The sequence below is a fragment of the Cervus canadensis genome, chromosome 18 (genome assembly GCF_019320065.1).
Source record: "Cervus canadensis isolate Bull #8, Minnesota chromosome 18, ASM1932006v1, whole genome shotgun sequence".
In the NCBI taxonomy this organism is placed as follows: Eukaryota; Metazoa; Chordata; class Mammalia; order Artiodactyla; family Cervidae; genus Cervus; species Cervus canadensis.
Genome location: NC_057403.1, coordinates 19138474 through 19160606, shown reverse-complemented (window position 1 = coordinate 19160606; position 22133 = coordinate 19138474). Strand labels below are relative to the sequence as shown.

At 55.0% G+C, this 22133-nt stretch overlaps 2 protein-coding genes across 6 annotated transcripts; both read right to left on the bottom strand.

Annotated features, from left to right (window-relative positions):
- Positions 1-7279: 7279 nt before the first annotated feature.
- Positions 7280-8228, bottom strand: INAFM1 (InaF motif containing 1). The gene has a single exon (XM_043436416.1). It carries the CDS (start codon positions 8064-8066, stop codon positions 7629-7631), a length of 438 nt encoding a protein of 145 aa, XP_043292351.1. The 5' UTR covers positions 8067-8228; the 3' UTR covers positions 7280-7628.
- Positions 7280-21872, bottom strand: CCDC9 (coiled-coil domain containing 9). Of its 5 annotated transcripts, XR_006263395.1 has the most exons (16): positions 21780-21872; positions 20012-20085; positions 19781-19885; positions 17913-18014; positions 17481-17729; positions 15731-15814; positions 15460-15633; positions 14735-14916; positions 12507-12553; positions 12253-12385; positions 11712-11802; positions 11205-11619; positions 10778-10870; positions 9706-9755; positions 8387-9141; positions 7280-7879 (listed from the first exon to the last, which is right to left on the bottom strand). XR_006263395.1 is itself a non-coding variant. In XM_043436413.1 (15 exons), the coding sequence occupies exons 2-15, from the start codon at positions 20012-20014 to the stop codon at positions 9124-9126; spliced, it is 1746 nt and encodes a 581-aa protein (XP_043292348.1). In that variant the 5' UTR covers positions 20015-20085; positions 21191-21328; the 3' UTR covers positions 8815-9123. The 5 variants fall into 5 exon arrangements, 4 of the variants coding, with proteins under 4 accessions (XP_043292348.1, XP_043292347.1, XP_043292350.1 ...); XM_043436413.1 differs by lacking the exons at positions 7280-7879; positions 21780-21872 and adding an exon at positions 21191-21328 and having other exon boundaries at positions 8815-9141; XM_043436412.1 differs by lacking the exons at positions 7280-7879; positions 21780-21872 and adding an exon at positions 20869-20990 and having other exon boundaries at positions 8815-9141.
- Positions 21873-22133: the final 261 nt, after the last annotated feature.

The following is a 22133-nucleotide window of genomic DNA, read 5'->3' as shown; positions in this document are numbered from 1 at the left end:
CCTCATCTCCTTGGAAGGAATGTACTTCTACCACTCTATACTGGGCTTGACTATGGGACTTGTTTGGCCAATAGCATGATGGTACACAGAACACAGAGGCTTGATGTGTACCTGTATAGTTAAGCTCACACTTCTGCCATCACAATAAGAGGAACATTCCTGGAATAGACCACAAGCGCCAAGCATTGGTTGGACCGGCCGAGGCCAGCCAAGATCGGCCCTTCCACAAATGCCTGGGGCATCCCAGTCAAGCTCAGCAAAGCAGGCAGCCACCTCCAGCCCCAGATGACCTCAGACGCATGGGAGAGCCCAGCCAAGATCAGCAGAGCCTCCAGCCACAATCAGTTGACTCTCAGCATGAGCTCCATACAAGTCCGTATTGAAATAGAACAGGGCGCCAGGGTTCTTCCCCGCAATGTCCTCCGCCTGCCTTTTGTCTGTGGAAAAACTTTAACCAAAGAATCAGTTTAATCAGAGAAGTGAGAAAACGCAGAAACAAAGGGAAACAGCCCCACAAGACTAAATAATAATAGTTGCATCATTAAGCATTGTCAAGGACCTTTCTCCTCAAGGGTTATGGATAATATTCTAAGCCATATCCTGTGAGCTGTCTTGTGGATACTGAAACCCCCAGCAGGTGGAAGAAGTTAACTACATAATGATCAAACTAGCCCTGAGACAGCTGCCACAATTCTGAGAATTCACCTCGAGGTAATGGGAACTGGACCTGAAGGTTAACTGTACTTAAGGTGAAGCTAATTAGACCATCGATGACCAATTTCAAGGTGACTGTCAGAGTTGATTGTGCTGTTTCTATATGGAGCCCCCTCCCTCTGTCTATAAGAGCTCTTACCCCCTGAATGTCAGTGGAGGGAACAAGCAGTCTCCTCTCCCCCCACCCCTGGTTGCTGGCATCCAAAATAAAGCAAACCTTCCTATCCACCGACCTTGCCTCTTTATTGGCTTCTGAATGGCAAGCAGCCAGACCCCATCCACTTTCAGTTACATGCAATGTGTGTACATCAACACACAGGTTTTGGTTGTTTGGTACCCAACTATAGTTAATTACTCAATTATTACTAAATAGTTTTTTAATATATTTGATACACTGTTGTTGCTTTAGTCACTAAGTGGTGTCCGACTCTTGCAACCGCATAGATTGTAGTCATCCAGGCTCCTCTGTCCATGGGATTTCCCAGGCAAGAATATGGGAGTGGGTAGCCATTTCGTACACCAGGAGATCTTCCTGACCCAGGGGTCAAACCCATGTCTCCTGCTTTGCAGGCAGATTCTTTAGCACTGAGCCAGGGGAAGCCCATCTGATATATTACCAGACTTATATATCCACAGACTTATTATCATTACATGGCTACAGTGTGACATCATAACCTCCATATTATCTTTATTTTATTTATGATCCATGGACCACATAGCAAGACGGCACTGGCAAAATCGTAATTAATTGTACCCAGACCAGATGTTAAATGCAGATGACAAGGAAGGCTAAAGGCAGTTTTGCAACCACAGAAGTTTCAGGGTAGTGTGGTTGAGGGTTAACAGGCTGGAAAAGCCCACGCTCAGGATTCCCCATGACTTGACTGGACTTCACCCAGATTTTTCCAGAGGCCAGATGACTTGTGATATTGCAACAGATCAAATGCATAAGCAACTCTGAAAATCCAGTTGTTTCCTCTTGAGCCGGACGTCACACATTCTCAGAAATGTATAATAATGTCACTCTTCTCATTAATTTTTTTATTTTGGAAAATACAGCATTTCTCATTTAAAGTGTTATGTCAAAATTCGGTTTCTAAATGTCTATCAACAGACAAATAGGTAAACAAAATGTGGTATCTGTGAGTGTGGCATCAATGACATATAACTCAATCTTAAAAAGGAAGGAAAGCCTGAGACACCTACAACATGAATAAACTTTGAAAACATGATGCTAAGTGAAATGAGACAGATAGAAAAGAACAAATATCACATGATTTCATATACATTAGGTAGTAGAATAGGCAAATTCTCAGAGACCTGAAGTAGAATAGAAGTGACCTGGGATTGGGAAGATGAAGAATTATTGTTTGATGGGTACAGAATTTTAGTTTGGGAAGATAAAAAGATCTGGAAATGAATAATAATGATGGTTACACAACAATGTGAATTGCCTCTGAACTTATATACTTTAAAAATTTACCATTTTAGCCATTTATACCACCTTTCCTGGTGGCTCAGCAGTAAAGAATCCACCTGCAATGAGGGAGACGTGGGTTCTATCCCTGGGTCGGGAAGATCCCCTGGAGAAAGAAATGGCAACCCACTCCAGTATTCTTGCCTGGAGAATCCCATGGACAGAGGAGCCTGGTGGGTAACCGTATGTGGGGTCGCAAAAGAGTCAGACAGGACTTAGCAACTAAACAACAACAAAGTTTTTGCGTATCTCTTACCACAATAAAATCAGTGCAGAAATGCAATGGACTTACCATGGTTATTTTTTAAATGAATTACTAAATTTTTTAACTTCTCGCTCTTAATAATTTATTATTGATAGATGTTACACATATACAAAAAAGACAAAATCTCCTCGCTCCTCAAGAATTTTTAAGGGTGTAAAATGAATCCTGAGATCAACAAGTGTGAGAACTGCTGTTCTACGTACAACTGAGGTGAGCCTGAGCTAGCTGCCCCTGGCACTTTGCAAGAATCTGCAAACTCCTAGGAATTAGTTTCTTCTGGCGCAAGTAGACAGGCGCCCTCTGGTGGACGCATAAGGTATTGCTTTGCAACGCAAAATTTGTAGAGTGCGCTGAAATTCTAAAACGGAGGCAGAGATGGTCTCAGGAAATGAGGACTTTATTTCAGCACTTTAACTTTAAACTCTGAACGATGCCTCCTCTCCTGCACATTCACACACACACACACACACATTCTTTCGGAAACCCACAGTCATAGTCACACACACAAAATTACACACAGACATACGTAGATGTTCACAAATACAGTCACACAGACACGGACAAAATCAAACGTACTCGTTTACACACAATCTCTCACACAGACCCCCCATACATACACACAGAAATACTGTCACACACACAAAGAGACACAGCTTCACACACAGACACACTCATATAGTCATACCCACAGACACACTTTCACATGCACACACACACGCTAAAAACAGCGCATCGTTAACAAAGGGGACTAAGTAAATGAACATCATCCTCTATTTTTAAAAAAAGATTGTAATGGAAAATGAGTTTCTTCCCAAAGCCATTAAATAAATGTTGAACAAATAATTAAGATGAATCTAGGTTTGGCAGCGTGCCCAATTAGAGGCCCACAATCCCTTAGCTGAAGTCCTTGGGGACAGACGCGTTTCAGAACTCAGAAATGTTCTAATTTTAGAAGGGTAATTCTGAGCGAATGCCGTATATTATGTAACACTCCCAGGGGCTTGAAGCCGACCCCTCTCCATCAGACATGTTAATATATTTGCAGCAAAACGTGTGAAAATTCACGCCAACGGAGATAAATAAAGACTGTTACGAATGCATATTAGCTGGTTTGCAACCACATGAGTCTGGGCCAAAATAGCCCCCTGAAGAAGAAAACAAAACAAAAAAAAATTTTTTTTTTTTTTTTTTTTTTGGTTTTCAGGGATTTTTGAAATTCGGAATTTCAAATAAGGAATAGCGCATTCTATCCGCAGGCCCTTCACACAGCATCTGCGTATACTCTCGTGAATCTTCGACTTCAACTTGGACGTAGAGAGGACGCCGGGAGCCTGGGGACGGCGGCTCTTTAGCGTCCCCTCCTGGCAGCCCCAGTCCTTGCAGTTTGGCAGAGGAGTTGGGCTGTCTACGGGCTTGGCCAGATACCGCGGTAGGTGCTGATTGGTCTAAACCTTCAGCGTAATCCCGCCTTCACTTAACAGTGAGTGGCTCAGGGACCCACATCTTAACCAACTAGCAACTGACAGGCACAGGTCGCTGGCACAAGCATTGGCTCTGGGGTTGTCATGTGACCCAAGCTGGTCCAATCAGATTGAAGGAAAGCCCTTGGACTCCTAGGAGGGACCAGACCTCCCTGTCTCTGAAGGATGGTAATGAGCTCTCAGGTGCCTGGACCTGTGGGCACCAGGTGAAGCTGCTTGGGGATAAGGCCAGAAAGATCCGGGAACAGTTTAAATCCCCGTGGTGGCCATGGAATGGCGCTGAGCTGCTCTCCCTTCAAGAGATTCTGCTGCTGACAGCACGGCTGTGTGACAGCCCTACGGCATTGGTGCCAAGGCCATGCCTCCCTTGGGCTCAACACAGTGGGTACTTACACCAGTCCATTGCAGCCCCATCCAGGAGTCCTCTGATGGGCAATTCTTGCTCAAGGACAGCTCCATAGACACAGAAACCCCACCCCACCCAGCGAGGTACAGCCAGAGGCTCCCCTGACCCATTCCCTCCTTCTCTTCTTATTTTAATGTCTATTTATTCGGCTGCCTCGGGCCTTAGTTGCGGCAGGTGGGATCTTCGATCTTCGTTTGGGCATGCAGGATCTTTACTTGGGGCATGCAATCTTTTAAGAGATCGAGTTCCCCACCAGGAATCAAACCCAGGACCCCTGCATTGGGAGTGCAGAGTCTTAGCCACTGGACCACCCGGGAAGCCCCTCCCTCTCTCCTTTCACAACCGTCAGACTGATGGGTGATGGTTGCACACATTGTAACTGTACTTAATGTCCTGAATTGCACAGTTCAGACTATTCAAACAAATAGTAACTTTTATGCCATATGTATTTCATACACACACATTTTGACCACCCACAGCACCTTTCCTCTTCATCACCACCCTGATCTAGCCACCGTCGTCCTTCATCTGACTCATCGCAGTGATCTCCTTTCTGGGCTCCCAGCTTGCACCCCCACCCCCTACATTTCATTCCCCACGTGGCAGTCAGAGGGTCCCGTTAAGAGGACCTCTTAAGAGAGGTTAAGCCTCCACCTCACTAAAAGCCAAACTCCTCACCCTGGCCCATGGGGCTCTGTACAAGCTACCTCCATTCTCTTTTCTCCCACTAGCCCCCTCATTCACTCTGCTCCGACCACACTGACATCATTGCCGTTCCTTGGACAAGCCGAGCACCTCCAGCCTCAGGGCCTTTGCACTTGCTGTTCCTGATCCCTGGACCACTATTCCCCCAAGACCTGCAGGTCCTGCCCTCATTTCTCTGAGGCTTCTAGCCAGTAACCAGCAACTTCATCACTCCCTATCCCCTGATTCGTTTTCTACTTTGTGTTTATTATTACCTGACATAACACATACATAAGTTATTCATCTCTATTTCTTGTCTGTCTCCCCACCGATATACCAGCTCCATTGAGAGTATAAATGTCTCCCTATTTTGTTTCCTACTGTTTCCCCAGTGCTTAAAATAGAGCCTGGCACATGGTAAATGCTGCATAAATATTTGTTAAATGAAAGATTAAAAGATAGCGACCAAAACAGAGTCTGAGAGGAACAGGAAGAGAGAAGAGACCAAAGAGGGAGGGGGCGGGGAGGAGATAGGGGAGTGAGGGAAGCTGAACTAGGGGAGAAATGAGAAGGGGGGTTGTGTCGAGATGTTTAGGAGAGGGGACTTCCCTGCTGATCCAGTGGTTAAGACGCCACATTTCCAATGGGGGAGGGGGGAGGGTGCGTTCCATTCCTGGTCAGGGAAGATCCCACATGCCATGTGGCGCAGCCAAAAGTTTAAAAAAAAAAAAAAGATGGAGGAGAAAAGTGAGGAAGGGAGAATAGAGAGCTGAAGCAAGAGCAACAGAGCTGAGGGAATGAGTCAGAACAGAGCAAGGGATAGAAACAGAGACATGGAGAGACATGAGACGGGGACACACACAAACACTGAGAGACAAAGAGACAAACACAGACAAAGAGAAAGAGGATAGAGGAGAAGGTGGTGAGGGAGACACAGAGAAAAGAGCGCAGGAAAGCGGGCTGGGAGAAGAGCCCTGACAGTCAGAGGGAGGGGAGCCGGTGGGAACAAGGATGGAGTCCCTCCCTCTAACTCACCATTGGCTGGTGTCCAGAGCTCTGGACTGACTGGCAATCCCGTGGGATCCAAGCTGTGGCTTTTAAAGCCCCAGGGACAGAGGAGGGTGGAGAGCGAGAACATGTCATGCTAAAGGCTTCAGATCACCAGCTTCTATAATCCTCAGAAAAACTTTATGAGATAAATACTATGATCATCTTCATTCTACAGGACCAGAGAGGTTGAGTTAGCTGCCCACAGTCACACCGTTAGTGAGAAGAAGAGCTGGGATTTGAATCTAGGTATGCTGGCCCCAAGATCAGTGCCCCTAACCACCATCTGCGCTAAGTGGAAAGGGGTGCCGGCTTCCTGAATTCCATTCATCCTGGAGACACCCTCTGGGAAGTGGTGCTGGAGGGGTAGAAGGAAGGAGGGGAGGTAAACAGATTGATGTTCCTAGCCCGGTACAGATGGACAGCTGTCCCAGTCTGAAGGAGGAGGCTCCGCTTCACCATCCTAAGAAAGTCTCCAGTTCAATGGAGGTGGTAGTCAGACAGGAAATCACTTCCTGCTTGTAGGGTCCTATACCCTGCCCAGGGCTAGACCTTAGTCGTCTGGGTAGGAAAACGGATTCAGCCACCTCTGACTCTCTTAGCAGGACTCAGGTTGCTCTGCCTTGGTTTGCAGGCAACACTGCAGACCAGAGAGGCAGTACTAAGCTTCAAAGGCAGCTGGGTGCTTTGATAACTTCCTCTGATTTTCAAAGGGTACCACCACCCTGTCCACGCTCATCTCTCAGCTCCCAGGAACAGGAATTCATGTTCTTCCAGCAGTATCTTGACTTCTCCAGGTGATTTAGCTTCCGTGCCGGACACTATAGTTATACAAATCACAATCCCCAGAAGCCCAGTTCTCGCTGTTATCACCCCAACTCTTGTCTCCTGTGCTGTTACCGGAGGCCAGCCCTTTTCTCCCCTCCAGAGGTACTTGTCCTCTGCAAGCATGCAAAAATCTGCGAAGCCCTGCACACCGTCTGACCTTCAACTACCTTGTTGCGGATAAGCGTCTTCTCCTCACCCCAACCCAGAAAATACACGATGGTGACGGAAGAAGAAAATGACACCCCCCCCCCCGGGAAGGGGAGAACGCACACAGCCCAGCCAGGGTGAGAGGCGATGCCCAGATGCCAGGAAGGGCTTGCCTTCACAAACTTGAGAGGGGGGCCCCTCTGCAGACAACACGACAAACACAGCACGAGGCAGCTGGGGCTGGAGTTTATTGCAGGTGGATAGATGCACACGGAGATTCAGGGAGGGAGGAGAGGGGCCGGCTGAGGGCTCCGTGCACAGAACCCTACGGCGGGAGGAGCAGGAGGCAGTGACCAGTATGGGGTCTGCCTGGTGAAGGACCCGGCCTGACGGCGGAGGAGCTGCAAGGAGCGAGGACCAGAGCCGGCTCCCCTTCGCCCCCCATTCTTCAGGATGACGACTCCGCAGGTGCTAGACGATGTCATGAAGAGGGAGCCAGACACCAATTCGGGACCGCCGCATCCGCGGAGGGCGCCGGGCTCTCGAAAGGTGGCGGTCCATCTTGGGTGAAAAGGAAGGTTACCCGGGTCCTCGCCCCGCCGCGGCCTCCGGCGTCTTCCCCAGCGTCTGGCGGCTCGGGCGGCGGCGGCTGGGGTCACTGTGGCGGCGGCGGCGGCGGCGGCTGCGCGGCAGCTCGAGCTGGGGTCTCGGCCCGCCAGGGGCTCCCAGGAGGCAAGAGACCGAGGCGGCGGCGGGCGCCGGGGCAGGCAGCGCACCCGCGCGGGCGCCGCACGGAGAGGACTGCGCGCTGGGCGGCGGGCCGGCTGGGGCTGCAGGGGGCCGCGTGGGAACCCAAATGAGACCGTAGTAGACAGCGAGCAGCACGGCAGCCAACGAGACGCAAAGAAAGTAGGCGCAGACCGGGGCTAGGCGCAGCCAACGGCCCCGCGGGCCCTCGCTCAGCCCTGCGCCACCCGGGCTCTCGCCGCCGCCGCCCACGCAGCTCGTGCCCCGCATCCCCGCAGCCCACTCGGCCCGGAGCCACAGCCCGCACAGGCCCCGCCCCCTCGGCCCGCCCCCTCCGGAGGACCGCCTCCGCGCTTAACTCTCCGCGTCCAATCCCGCCCCCGCCAGCGTGGCCACGGCCCCGCGTAGGCGGGCCTCCTCCGGGTTCTAACTCTCCCCCGCCCTACCACGCCCCCGCCAGCGTGGGCACGCCCCCCGAATGGGCGGGCCTCTTCCGCGCTCTAGGCCCGCCCCCTCCTCAGCCTCCCGCCAAACACTAGCAAGCTAAGGCTTAACCACAGCGTTCTCACCCCGCCCCAAGCATGCAATACCTCGCTTTTTCTCAAATGTTGGTCTCTGCCCAGCCGACTCCAACCAGGCTTCGGTGTTATGCCCCGCCCCGGAGCTTACCTCCGCTCTCTTCTTCTCTCCTCCTCCCCGCGCCCTACCCATCCCCTTTCGGAACTCAGACTTCTCCCCTGCATCTAGCTCCGCCGCTCCCTTGCCAAGCTCAGGCCTTTTAAGTCCTGTCCCAGTTGTAATTTACCTTTAGCATTCGATTCCACCGTCTTCTCCCCCTACCCTCATCTGCCTTCAATCCAGATTCCGCTTCTTTTCTCCTCCTCACTCCACTAGTTTGAGCACCCCATTCTAAACCAAGCTCTCTGCCGCTGGCTGCGCCCAACACCGGCGTTAGGGATTCCCATCTAAATACGCGCTGTGGTTCCACCTCACTTCCTAACACCTTTCCTTGTTTTTAACTCCATTACAATGCGGGCCCCAAACATCCTAACCACGCCCTTCGTTGGACGCGCCTCTTCCTTCCTTCCATATTTTGTGTCTTCAGGTCTAAACTCAGACCCCGAAGCTCCAGCTCCGCCCCACACCCCAGTCACGCCCCCTCCCCATCTCCTCCCCCACCACCCTCAATTTCTCCCTCACTAAAACCATGGGGTCCAAAGCGGGCTCCAGGGAGGATAGAGCACAGCTCGGAGATCCAGACTAAACCCCTCCTGCCGCCCCCTCCCCATCAAGGCGGGGAAGCGTCAGTCCCCTCCCAGCAGCGTCTTCAGGAATTCGGGGAGGCCTGTGGGGGGGGGAGGGAAGATGTATCAGGGGGGTGAAGGAAGAGCGAGCCCCTTCCTCCCGCCTCTGCCGCCACGGACAAGCCCGCCAAGCACAGCAACCCAGCCTGCCCCTGCCAGAAACACAGTTCAAAGGTTAGCGGAAGCACTGCGTTTAATAGGGACCAGGCTGGCGGCCGGGGAAATCAGGTCCTTCAAGAGTCACCGGTTATTAAGCCATGCCCCAGATATAAGCTCCTGGAGGCGGAAAATGGCCCGGGGAACTGGCACCTACACCCCCATGGCCTCCGAAGGTGGGTAACTAGTGGGTGTCTCAGCCACCCTGGTGTCACTGCGCCCCCTATTTGTGAGACTGGACTATTGCCCTGGCCCCACCCGGTTCACTATCCCTGGCTCCTCCCCCCGCCCTTACATTTAACCCTCTCCTGGCTGGAGTGGCGGAAGCAGAGGGCAGAGGAGCGAGGCGGCGGAAGGTTAGTGCAGAGCGCGGAGGCCGCAGTCGGCGGGCGCGGTCAGCGGGCGGCCCCCGGTGGTGAAGCGGCCGCCACCACTTTGCAGAAACGCACCCTCTGGAAGTCGGCGATCTCTGCCGTCTCTTGGCCCTCGGGGTCTGCCTCTGCGAAGAGAACGGGCGGTCATCTGAGGGCAACAGTAACCCCGCCCCCCACCGCCGGCCCCGGGACACCCTAGCCCCGCCTCTCCACCCCACCAAGCCTGGCTGCCACCCACCCTGCGTTAAGCGGTTTACGAGTCTCAGGCTCCTTTAATCTTCAGAGAGGATCTACGCAGACACACACCCCCAACCCCGCAACAGAACCCTGTTTACAATCGAATACATAATTTGATACAGCGAGATCGCAGTCACGTGACCCAAAGACAAAGCTCTCCGGGTACCCCGACCTCAGCCGCCATCCTAACCTCTGTCCTCTCCCATCCCAGCCTCACCCCACGGACATAAGCCAACCTCTAGGAAGCCTGCCCTACAGGATCTACCTCCACTTCCCTTGCTCACCTCCTGAGTCCTAACCAGACCTTCCTTGGCTATGCCCCCAAGTCCTAATTCCTACTCCTTGGGGAGGTTGGAGGTCCACAACCAGGCTTCCGCCTGGCGGAGGTGGAGACTGGGTTCGCCTGTTGCTCCAGGTCCGCTAGACGCCAGTTTTTACCCCGATATTTTATGTATTTCTATTCTAATTTACCCCATTTACTAATTTACACCTCAAAATTGTAATCACGCCCACGGCTAGATCCATTACTCCTCCCCGGTTCTTTATTTTTGACCGATTTGTATTTCAAATCCTGCTCTAAGCTCCTCCCTATCAATTTAACCCACCCCCTTGTTTCTAGATTACATAACCCCTGGGGTAGCCCTCTACCTCCTAATCCCACCCTGGCTCCACCCCCTCACCCCCAATCGCCTCTGGGAAGTCCTCCCTGTAGCTCCACCCCCTTGACCCTGGATTCGTTCCCACCCAACAGCCTAGCCCCACCCCCTTACCCCATCCCCGGACCGGCAGCTACCCCACACCTATAATGGAGACGTATCCACTCCATTCTACTGCCCCCAAACCGTCCTCCCCTCAACCCAAGAGGAAGCGGAAGGAAGGCCACCTCCACCACCCCAGCCACTCCCCCAACCTGGAGCTGCCTCAGACCCCTCCTCTTCAGCTTTCTGGGTTCCTGGGGCGCTGGGCCCACTCTCCAAGGAGGCAGGGGCTGGCTGGTCACCTCCTGGGGAAGGGGGAGGCCCAGTCAAGCCCATTCTCCTCCAAATACCTTCCCCTCCCCCCCCCCCCAAGACAGAAGGCTCTGAGGGAGTGAGAGGAGGTTTAAGGACACACGTGGGAAGTGTCATTTGAGGAAGTGATCTCTTTATTGGGGAGGGCGCTCTGAATGGCTCAGGGCAGGGCAGGATCTGGGGGTGGGCCTTCTGGAGACAGGCATGGACCGTCCTCCCTAGCCACCAGGGCACAGAGGGTCCCTGGGTCCTGAGGGGCCCCCATGCACCCCTTGAGCACACACACAAGCAGCCAGCTTCATGCATTTTCAAACGGCCAGGCCTCACCCGGAGAGACAGCATCTGCTGGGTGGGCAGTCCGGGGAGAATTCAGCTCCATCTCTTCACCCCAGTCGGACACAGGCTGATGGCCCCCGGGGGGCGAGAAGGGGCTGGAAGGCGTGGCAGGGGCCTGGGGGAGCGGCAGGGGCTCTTCCGGCCTGGCGGGCTCTTTGTCACCGTGTTCCCTGGTGGGGCTCCCGCTGGGCTCAGCCTCCTCGGGTTGGTGATCTCCAGCTGGCTCTTCTTCCTCATCATCAGCCCCCTCTTCTTCCTCTATCTCCTCGTCATCCTCACTCACGTCTTCCCACTCCTCATCCTCCCCATCATCCCCCTCATCCAAGCCCTCCTCGCCCTCATCGCCTTCGCCCTCCTCGCCCTCATCCTCAGGAGGCCGATGGGCAGGGGCCGGGGTCTCAGGCAGCTGTGAGGAACACAAGGCAGGTCAGGGAAAGGCTGCAGGCCCCAGGCACCCCCACGCCGTGCTGCCTGCCAGGAGCGGACAGCCTGCCCTACCTGCGTGGGCACCTCCTTGGGGGGAGCAGGTTGCGGGGGCTCGGGAGCTGCGGACACGGCCTCCTTCGTCTCCCAGCGGTCATCGTGGTCACTGGAGGGGACAGAGGAAAGGAATAAAGCCCAGATGGACAGGAGGAAGGGGCTTCCCACCTCAGGCTCCTCCCCAGACACAGAGCTGCAAAATTCAACAGGTGGAGAGAGCGGGTCTTCGGGATTTCCAGACAAGGAGCCGGCAGGCTAGAGCACCAAGGAGGAAACAGGGCATGTGTCCCGGGTGTCGGAGGTGGCCAGGTAGAGAGGGGCCAGGTGGGCAGAAGAGATGGGTGGGAGGGGTGGAGGGGACAGATGAGGGTAAAGCAACAGCCAGGCCCCAACACCCCCAAAACCAAGTGCCTGACCCACAGGGAGACAAGTGCCTGAGAGACAGATAGGGAAAGAAAGGACAGAAACATCCCCCAAACACACAAGCCAGAAAACCACCAGGGGTAAAGCCACACAGTCCCGCTGGGCTGTGAACGTGCAAGGGGAAGGGGGCCCCCACCTATAGGCACGGGAGGCTGCCTTAGGCTGGGGTCGGCTGCTCTTCTTCTTTCTGCGGCTGACCTCAGTTCTGTGCTGGGACAGGAACTCCCTGAAAGTGGGTGGCTTGGGGGGCCGGGCCCAAGCCTGGTCATCTGCAACAAAACCCAGGGGAAGTCGGGGGTGGAGGACACGGTACAAGCCACCCCTATCCCACCCTGCCCCAATACCCCGTCCCAGCCAGCTGCCTCACCCCACCCAAGAACTCCCACTCACCATAGCGGTGGGATGGTTCTAGGGCCACAGCTGGGCCATCCTTGAACCTGGGGAGAGAGAAAGGGGTGAGCAGGCAGCTGGTGGCATAGAGAGAACAGGTAGGGCGGGAAGAGTCGTCGGGGGAGGTGTGGGCCACAGTTAGAAATCAAGATCACAGATGGCAAGGTCCTCAACCCGAATGGGGGAGTGTCAGTGATTAAAGCACAGGGTCAGGTGAAAGACAAGAGGCAAATGTGACACGGCGGTACAAACGCAGAAAGAAAATGATCAGTGTTTGACAGCAATTCCCCACCTCAGCAAAATGTGAGTACAACACCCCCAGCTTCCTGTCCAGCCGCATCTCCCACCACTCTCTCTCACCTCCCGAGCTTAGCAAGTTCTCCTACCAGATAGAGTTCCTGCCTCATGGCCTTTGCACGTGCTACTCCTGGGGCTTGCTTTCTCCGATCTCTCTGGGGCCCGCTCCATTACCTCCTTCAGGCCTCAACTCAGAGGCCTTCCTAAACTTTCCAATCACGTATTTATACATACATTGTGTTGCATGCTAAGTTGCTTCAGTCATGTCCAACTCTTTGTGACCCTATGGACTGTGGCCCACCAGGCTCCTCTGTCCATGGGATTCTCCAGGCAAGAATACTGGAGTGGGTTGCCATGCCCTCCTCCAAGGGATCTTCCTGACCCAGGGACTGAATCTTCATCTCTTACGTCTCCTGCATTGACAGGCGGGTTCTTTACCACTAGCCGCCTGGGAAGCCCAATTACATACATTATTTAGGTCTAAAACAGTAGCCTCCAACCCTCTCCACACTCCGCTTCATTATTCTTCAGCGTCTGACATTAGCTCTATTCACTGCACAATCTGCTCTATTCAATGCAAACGTGAGACTTGCTGCAGGCTGCTGTGGGGACGAAAGAGGAAAATAATTACTTTCTCAGTCTTAAGCCTAAGAACATCTCCGCAAAAGCTCACCTGCCTCCCCCCTTAGAAAGATCAGCTACAGTATCTGTGCAAAATGTTTCTCATGCTGGCAAAGGCTTAGCTCACAATCCAAAAATAAATGCTCCGACCTCCAGGCACACAGACAAGATCCTCTTTCTTTAGCCAGCGCTGTGGCAAAGGATAGAGGATGATGTAAAAACGACAGCTGTCCATCTTAAGACTCCTGTTCAGCAGCTCTTCCAGAATCTTCTCCACCTTTGCTATGGCAGTTAGCCCTCCTGTGGATGATGCCTTCGCTTTAAGTTTGACTAATGGGATGTTTCTGGGACCCAAAAGGCGACAGAGTCAGACCTGAGAAGAATAATGCCACAGGGATAAGGTGCTTGGGTAGGTGGCGGACACAGGTTAGAGGGATGAAGGGTGGATGCCAAGGGGTCATCGCTGTAATTCTTCATGCCCTCCTTGCATGAGAACTCACATCCGCACCCTTGGCCACAGAGCCGCTGCAGTACTACCCACAAGAGTGGGCAGAGTTTAACTTCCTGCCGCAGCAAGGTGGAGTCTGCTGGCTAACAGAATGAGAATGTGTGTCACTGTCCCTCCTGCACATCTGCCAACACTATGGCCAGTGCTTCCTCCAGTAGCCCCTTCCCTCAGCGCAAACCCCAGAATGCACACATACCGGGTGGAAGTGAGTTCAACCCCAGCGGGACCCACAGCTTCCAGTCCAACCTGAATCAGCCCAAGTTAGAAGACCCGTAAACACGAGAGAAAGAAATGTTTCTGGACCTCCCTGGCCATCCAGTGGTTAAGAATCCACCTTCCAGGGCAGAGGATTTGGGTTCAATCCCTGGTCGGGCAACTAAGATTAGGATCTACAAGCCTTGGAGCAACTAAGCCTGCACGCCACAAGAACTGAGCCCAGGCACCCTGGAGCCTGCGGGTCACAATGAAGAGTCCGTACACCGTAACCAAGTCCCGACGCAGCCAATACATAAATAAATAAATGGTTGTAAAAAAAGTATGGCTGAGGCCTTTTGCTGATCACCTGAAATTACCACATTTGTTGTTATACTGGCTATACCCCAATACAAAATGCTTTTGTTGTTTAAAAAAAAAAGGAAAAAGAAACGCTTTTCTGTGCCCCTGAGACTTGGTGGTGGTTATGCAGTGTTACCTAGCTCCTGCTAACCGATACACAGGATGAGAAACCCGAGAGAGGCCAAGGAGTCAGAAGTCAGAGCCAAGGTCGAGGAGCCCCACAGGGGCGGGCAGGGCGGAGACTCACATGCCATCAGTCTTCTCAGCATCCCACTCCCGCCGCCACTGGCCCGTGGGCTTGCGGTGCCTCTGCAGACGCTCCTGGTCAATCTTCTCCCGCTCCTGCTTCCAGCGCAGGTACTCGGACCGCTCTCGGCCCGTCATGGAGAGCGTCATGTCCCCGGTGCCGCCCAGGCCGGCCCGGCGGCCCTGCCCCCAACAGATGGGCAATCAGGGCTCCGCCCACCTCTCTCCCCGCTGCACCCCCTCCCTGAGGCCTCCAAAGCTCCTAGGTAGAGCCCCTGGCTCAAGGTCACAGGAGGAGGTGACAGGGTGGAGACAAAAGCCGTATCTGCTCACATGCCACCTCAGAGAGGCCACCCCAGACCTTTCTCTATTCTCCTTCCCCTCACCTGGCTGGGCTGCAGCCATCTTCCCAACATTCAGCATTATCTGACATCTTATTACATGGCCACTGATTTAGCCCCACCACCTAAAACAGCAGCTAGCCCCGGGCAGGTACCCAGTAAACATCAGTAACGTTAGTAAGGAGGAAAGTCACACCCACATACATCATAAAGCTACAAACAGAAAGCAGTATGGCTCTGGCGCAAACAGCAACTGGAGGGAAGCCTGAGCGGTAGAGCTGCAGCCTCTCCCTGCTCCGTGCCCGGCGCTCGACACACATCCCTCCCCGCGGAACCCAGAGACTGGCCGCTGGGCGGTAGTCGTGGCCAGGCCGCCCGCACCCACCTGCCGCTCCTGCTCAAGGCCATAGCGCACCCGCTCGAAGTCAGGGCCCCCCCAGTTGCGCCCGTGCCGGCGGCTGCCTTCCCGGCGGTCCCGCTCAGGCTCCTCTAGGGGCCCACTGCGTCGCCGGGGATCGTCCAGGAAGTTCCGCACTGGGTTGGGCTCCAACACACCTTCCTGCGGGCATGTGGAGTTGGTTGCGGGTGGGGGTGTTGGAGCACTCCCCCGACCCGGCGGCTCCGCCCCGCCGCCAGGGGGCACCCGTGGCACTGACCCGCTGGTTGCGCTCATACTCTGCAATCTTCTCCATCTCCTCGTTCATCTTCTCAATGTTCTGCTTCCGCCGCTCCTCCCACTCCTTGTTGCGGGGAGGAGAGGAGAGAGAGAGAGAGAGACAGAGCCTCAGAAAGAGCCACTCAATCCGAGCGTTTGTCACCATCTAAGGCTCTCTCCTTAGACCTGTTATGCAAGGCAGCCTCTGGCTGGCACCTGGACACTGGCTCTCTGCACGTCCTGTCAACAGTTAACCAGTAAGCGGAGCTCCACGTGCCTAGACTTTTTCTGCATTATAGTGTATGATAAACACCCAATTTCCTTCTAGGGTCTGGAATCTGGCTGTGTACTGTAGGCAGAGGGGACCTATGTGACCTGCCTCGGATAAGAAGCCTGGGCACTAGCTCTCTAACGAGTCCCCAGTAGATGAACTTTGACATATGTTGTCAATGAAGAACAATTAAGTGCAGCCTACGTGTCTCTGGGCTTCCCTGGTAGCTCAGTGGTGAAGAATCCGCCTATCAATACAGGAGACACAGGTTTGATCCCTGGGTGGGGAAGATCCCCTGGAGTAGGAAATGGCAACCCACTCCAGTATTCTTGCCTGGAAAATCCCATGGACAGAGGAGCCTGGCCGGCTACAGCCCACGGGGATGCAGAGTCGGACACATCTTAGTGACTAAACAACAATTTGTGTCTCCACTGGACATGGACTCTAGAAAGCTAGCGCCTGGTATCCTCCAGGCTCTGGCTCATGGGCCCTGTCCCTTTACTGATTTTGCTCTGTACTCTTTCCCTGTAATAAATCTCAGTTGTTAATCCTTCTGGCAAAATGCTGAGCCTGGGAGAGGGGTTGGGGACCCCTGCGATGGCTGCCACAGTAAAAACTTGACAGATGGCCAGGTGACCCCCACGATTCATTCTCCTCCCTTTCCTAGGTAACAATATTCCCCCCCCCCCCGCCCCCGGGTGACAGAATTTTAGATGAGCAGGTGCCCAAGATGCTGGGAACATTTGCATTTCCAAGACTCAGCATACGAGAGAGAAATAAACTTCCATTTGATTAATGCCATGGCACTTTGGGTTCTTTCTAAACATCCTTAATAAGAAACATACATTGAGCGCTTAATCTGAGGGTTTCTATGCCTGATGTCACACGATGCTTATGAAAACCCTGATTTTCATTCCCGTTTAAGAGTGAGAACCTGGAATCTCCTAGAGGGAAAGTGAACTGCCCAAGGACAGGGAACTCATAGAAAGTTGTCCCCTAAGCCACCAGGCTGGGCAACTTTCCCACTCTGCTAATCTGTGTCGTGGGGTGCTGAGATCAGCTACGGTAAGAACCTCACCACTCCCTACCAACTAATTCAGGGAATGACAGAGAGCGAGAACATGTGCACACGCGCACACTAATGACGAAAGCACGGGCGCATGCGCACTGGGCAGACCCGACCAGATAGCACCAGAAAGAGACAAAGGGAAGGGCAGGCAGATGCCACAAGCACCCAACAGAGCGCAAAACAGGAGTCAGAGAGAGAGACAGGGAGAGCACCCACAGCGCTGATCTGGGGGAGAGAGGAAGAAAGGGAAGGGGTGAAAAAGAGCCGGAGCGAGGGTCCAAAAAAGAGAGAGACAGTGAAAGACGGATGAAGGAGAAAATCCATTTGAGAGCAGAAACAGAAAGAGCAACAGGACAACATTGAGCCTCCCAACGGACTTCAGGCAGACTTCAGCCCCCTCTCGGCTCCTACCTTGGATTTGCGGTCAGCAGTCGAGGCATCGCCACCTCCAGAGAGATGAGGGGACCCCCTGCCCCGACCCCTCCGGCCGCGGCCCCCAGCACCTCCCCGAGGCTGCTCCCTGGGACTGTCTTCCCAGCTGCGGGATGTCCGGCCCATGCCTGCCCGGCCTCCGTGCTGAGGAGGGATCCGGCCTCCCTTGCTGACCCCTGAAGGCCGAGGGGTCCCTGGAGACCTCCGGGAGGGACCCAGGTTCCTCTCCTGGAAAGGGGAGAGGGGGGGAAAGGACAGTCACTGAGGCAGGAAGACCAGGACACCCCAGGCCCAGACGGTGGCTGCCAGGATGGAGGCCCCCATAGGCCTGGGGCAGCTGAGAAAGCTCTTAGGTCTCAACTCTCACCCCCTCCCAGTCCTCATGAGTTCCCACCCTGGAGTGGAGCTCACCATTTCCACCGCCACATTCTCCTTCTCCACTGAGCGGCCCTTCCGGGGAGCTGTCACTGCTACTCCCTCCAGTTCAGCTTTTTTCCGGTCCTCCTCAATCTCCTAGGAGATCAGAGATAGCGGGTATCAGGGGTCCTGTGTACCAGCCAGATTTCGACAGTCCCCTGAATATCTCCAAGTCTGCCCCAGCGCAGACCTCTGTCTGGAGCTCTACACAAGAAAGCTGGTCACTTCTTCCCTCTAACCACCCCAGGCTGTTCCCCTGCTCAGACCCTCTGAGCCAGAGTCAAAGGCTCCCCCATAGCCAATGGGGCTCCACAGGGTGTGGTCTCATTACCATCTCATCCTCATCTCCCACTCCTCTCCTCTCCCTCACTGTGATCCTCGCACTGTGCCTGGAACATACCAGGTTCAAACCTGCCTTAGGGCCTTTGCACCTGCTGTTCCCTCTGCCAGGAATGCCCCTCCTCCATACAGTCTCCAGTCCCTCACCTCCTGCAGGTCTCTGCTCAAAAGTTCCCTTCTCAGGAAGGCCTTCCCTGACCAGCTCACCTGCCATTCTCCACACGCCCCCACCCCGCCACCCCACCCCCTTCACAACATGACATTATGTCTATTTTGCTTCTTATCTGGCTCCTCCCCATAACAGAATCTACTCCACGTCACGGATATCTGTCTGTTTTGTTCACTGATGTATACCCCAAACCTGGAACACTGCCTGGCACACAACAGAGGCTCAATATCCTTTTTTTTTTTTTTAAGTGAATGAATGCATGAAGAATGAATAAATGAAACCTACTCCTCCTCCTATCTCAGGGACAGCCCCACCACCTACTCTGTCACCTGTGACGGGCACCTGGGCCTCATCCTGGACCCTCTCCTCACCTCCTGCCACCGCCCATCCGTCACTGAGTCCCTCCCAACAGCCCTGCCCCAGGCCAAGCACCTCCTCTCCATACACCCCCCCCACCCCTCACCCCCCGCCAAAGTCCCTGCCCCAGTTTCCTCCTTGTCTCGAGTGTCCTCTCCTCCCATCTACCACCACAGAGCAACCAAAGGAGTCTTCCTACATATCTATTCTGACCTGGCCCCACTTCCACTCAAAGCCCTCGATGGCTCCCCAGTGTCCTTAGGAAAAAGTCCAAACTCGTAGCCTTATGGCCTTCTGGGCCCTGCGTGGCCGGTCCCCAGCTGGTCTCTCCAGGTCAATATCCTCCAACTGACCCTCCAACTTTAAGCCCCAAGTTTTCACACAGACTGTCCCCTGTGTGTGATGTGTGTTCTGCTCTCCTTTTCGACTAGCTGGGACTTCCCTGGTGGTCTAATGGTTAGGACTCCATGCTCCGCTTCCATGGGCCTGGGTTAAGTCCCTAGTCTGGAAACTAAGACCCCCCACAAGACATGCTGTGTAGCCAAAAAATAAAAGACTGGCTAACATCTACTCACCTTTCGGGTCTCAGAATCCCCTTATCCAGGAAGTCCTCCTTAATATCCCCCAGGCTGGGTGAAGAGCCCCACCTGGGCTCTCACAGAACCCTTCCCTCCTCCATCCCAGCGTGGCTCACTCTGGCTCATCACAGACTGAAGCCATGGCTGGGCCCCTACTGGCCTGTGAGGCCCGGAAAGGCAGACCCGGGGCCCCTCCATCCCCGCTGCCGCCACAGTGCCACTGAGCAATGGGCCCTGGTGAATATTTGTGAACGAACAAACGAATGATGGAATGAAAGGAGGAATCCCAGGCTAAGCCCCTCAGCTTTTACCCTGACAGTGATGAGGAGTCATGAAAAGGTTTTAAGGAAGGGAGAGGTGAGGGAAACTCACTGCGGGGAGGAGAGGGGATGGGGTCTCCCAGGGCGGGGCTAGGGCACCTGGTAGCGCCGGATGAGGGCCTCATTCTTCCGCCGAAGAGCCTCGATCCTCTTGTCCAACTCAGCATCCTTCTCCTCCTTCGATTTCAGATCCAGTGTGGCTGACTGAGAGGGCGGGCAGATAAGAGGCTGAAAACCTTCACCCGCCCCAGGGTCTGCGAGTCGGGAACCTCTTCTCCCAAGCCCCCTGCCCCAAGGCTCAGATCTCAGAGACCCTACTTTTCTTCTCACCATTCCACTGGCAGGGTGGGCCCTGGGTCCCAGCAAACCTCCCCTGCAGAATCTGGACACAGCACTGGGGGCTCCTGAGGGCAGAGAGAACAAAAGGACTAAGGTCAATGGCTCAGTCTCTTCCTCTCCCAGACTGGGGGCTCCTCAAATGCACACACACACCCTTCACTCCAAGAGAACTGTTGCCCTCACACACACACAAACCCCCTTCACTCCAAGGAACACACACACACACACACACACACCCTCTTCACTCCAAGGGACACACACACACCCTTCATTCCAAGGGAAACACACCCTTCATTCCAAGGGAAACACACACACACACACCCTTCACTCCAAGGGAATTCTCGCCCTCACTCCCAGCCCCTCTTCTTGAAGCCCCTCTTCTAGCCCACCCCCTACCAGGAAAAGTTTAGACTCAGTCCTCTCCAGAAGGTTTTGGACCCATCCATTTCCTATGTAAACAATGTAGTCACACAAACCCTGGGAAAGTCCTGGGCCTGCCCCACCCTTAGGGAAACATCCCACACTGCTCCCTTCAAAACGAAAATCCTAGTTCAGTCTCCACACCTCTGTGTTGGAAGTTTAAAACCCAGGCCTCTACCCCAAGAGAGCCTTAGGAAGAGCCTCTCCCACGACCTGCCGCAAGAAAGCCTGACTCGCTGTGCCCAACCTGGTGCTGCTCACATCCCGCTTAACAGTCTACACCTGACTCTTCCCCAGGAACTTCAGCGACGTGTTATAACCCTACATTCAAAAATTAGTCGGACCCCCATTCCTATTCGCTGCCCCTACCCTCAAGGATATTAAAGCCCCGCCCCCCCAGCACCCCCCAGAAGATTCCTCCAACAGACCCAGGACCTCCTGGCGAGGCTTCCCGGGTCTGGTTCGGCCTCCCGGGTGAATACCCTCCCCGCCCAGGCGCAGACAAAACTGCCCCGCCCCCACGCGGCTTTCTAGGGAAAAGTTTCAGTCTTCACCCGGTCCCGAACGCCACAGCCCCGCCCCGAAGACAGGCAAACTTTCCGGCCCCGCCTTTCCCGCCAAACCTCCGACCCCGCCCACATACGCGTCACTAATCCCACCCCCTTCCGGCGTCCGACCGCCCCGGCCAACTTCCTGACCCCGCCCACAGGAGCCCCAGGCAGCAGTGTAAACCGGCCCCCTCCTCCTCACCTTCTGGCACCGGTCCCGCCCCCGGCTCGCCAGCCCACACTCTGGCCCCGCCTCCGATTTGCTAAGCCCAGCCTCTGGTCACGCCCCCTGGCTCCGCCCCCGTCACGTCAGTATCTGGCCCCGTCCCCGGCGCCCCTAAATTCTGGCTCAGCGGCCCGGTTCCTGAGAAACTTTTTGGCTCCGCCCTACCGGCGCTTGGCCCCGCCCTCACCCTCGGGTCAGCCCCTGGCCCCGCCCCTGATTTCCTGGACCCACTTCCAGGACACGCGAAACTTTCCGGCCCCGCCCCTAGTCCGCCGGGTACTATTTGGCCCCGCCCCCAGCATAACTTTTTTCGGGCCCGCCCCAGCTGCCCACCAAAGCTCCGGACGCGTCCGGAGCCCGGCCCACCCAGGCCCTGCCCCGCCGACGGCCCGCCCCCTCAGCACCCTTCTAGCTTCCCATGTGGGCGTCCAGTCCCCGCCCCCCGCGGAGTACTCTGACCCCGCCCCCGCGGGCGGCGGGCTACCCGCCAGCGCCCGCTCCTCCCCACGTGGGGCGTCAGGCCCCGCCCTCTCCGGGCGCGCTCCCGGCCCCCTCCCCCGGTCACCTGTCCCGGAGACCCCGCGGCGTCCGCGACTCCGGCTCCGTCGGCCTCCGCGTCTGCAGCTCCCGGGCCACGCGCGTCACTTCCTGCCTGCACCACGTGAAGAGGGGAACTAAAGCGGGTTACTTCCGGCTTTGCAGGCCTGTTTCCGGGAGCCTTAAAGGCGCGGCGCTCCCCACCCCAACACCCCGTCCACCCACCCCTCTCCCCGGGTGGAGGCGGGAGTGGGTTGAGCAAGTGCACAGTGTGTTCTGCAAGCTTGTTCTACTGTCTTCTAGCTGAATGACCTCCTTCCAGAGAAAGGAAACACCATCCTTTTTCTGGCCTCTACTTGCGTCTCCTCTTTCTTGGTTCCTA

What these genes read in the sequence shown, in the direction of transcription:
- INAFM1 (XM_043436416.1), bottom strand. Translation starts at nt 8,066, where the DNA reads ATGCGGGGCACGAGCTGCGTGGGCGGCGGCGGCGAGAGCCCGGGTGGC.
- CCDC9 (XM_043436413.1), bottom strand. An exon ending in GCAGCCTCCCGTGCCTATAG is followed by an intron (nt 11,803 to 12,252) that starts GTGGGGGCCCCC and finishes TGTCCCCTCCAG; the next exon opens with TGACCACGATGACCGCTGGG. An exon ending in AGCAGATGCTGTCTCTCCGG is followed by an intron (nt 10,871 to 11,204) that starts GTGAGGCCTGGC and finishes CCCCTTCCCCAG; the next exon opens with GAGGTGACCAGCCAGCCCCT.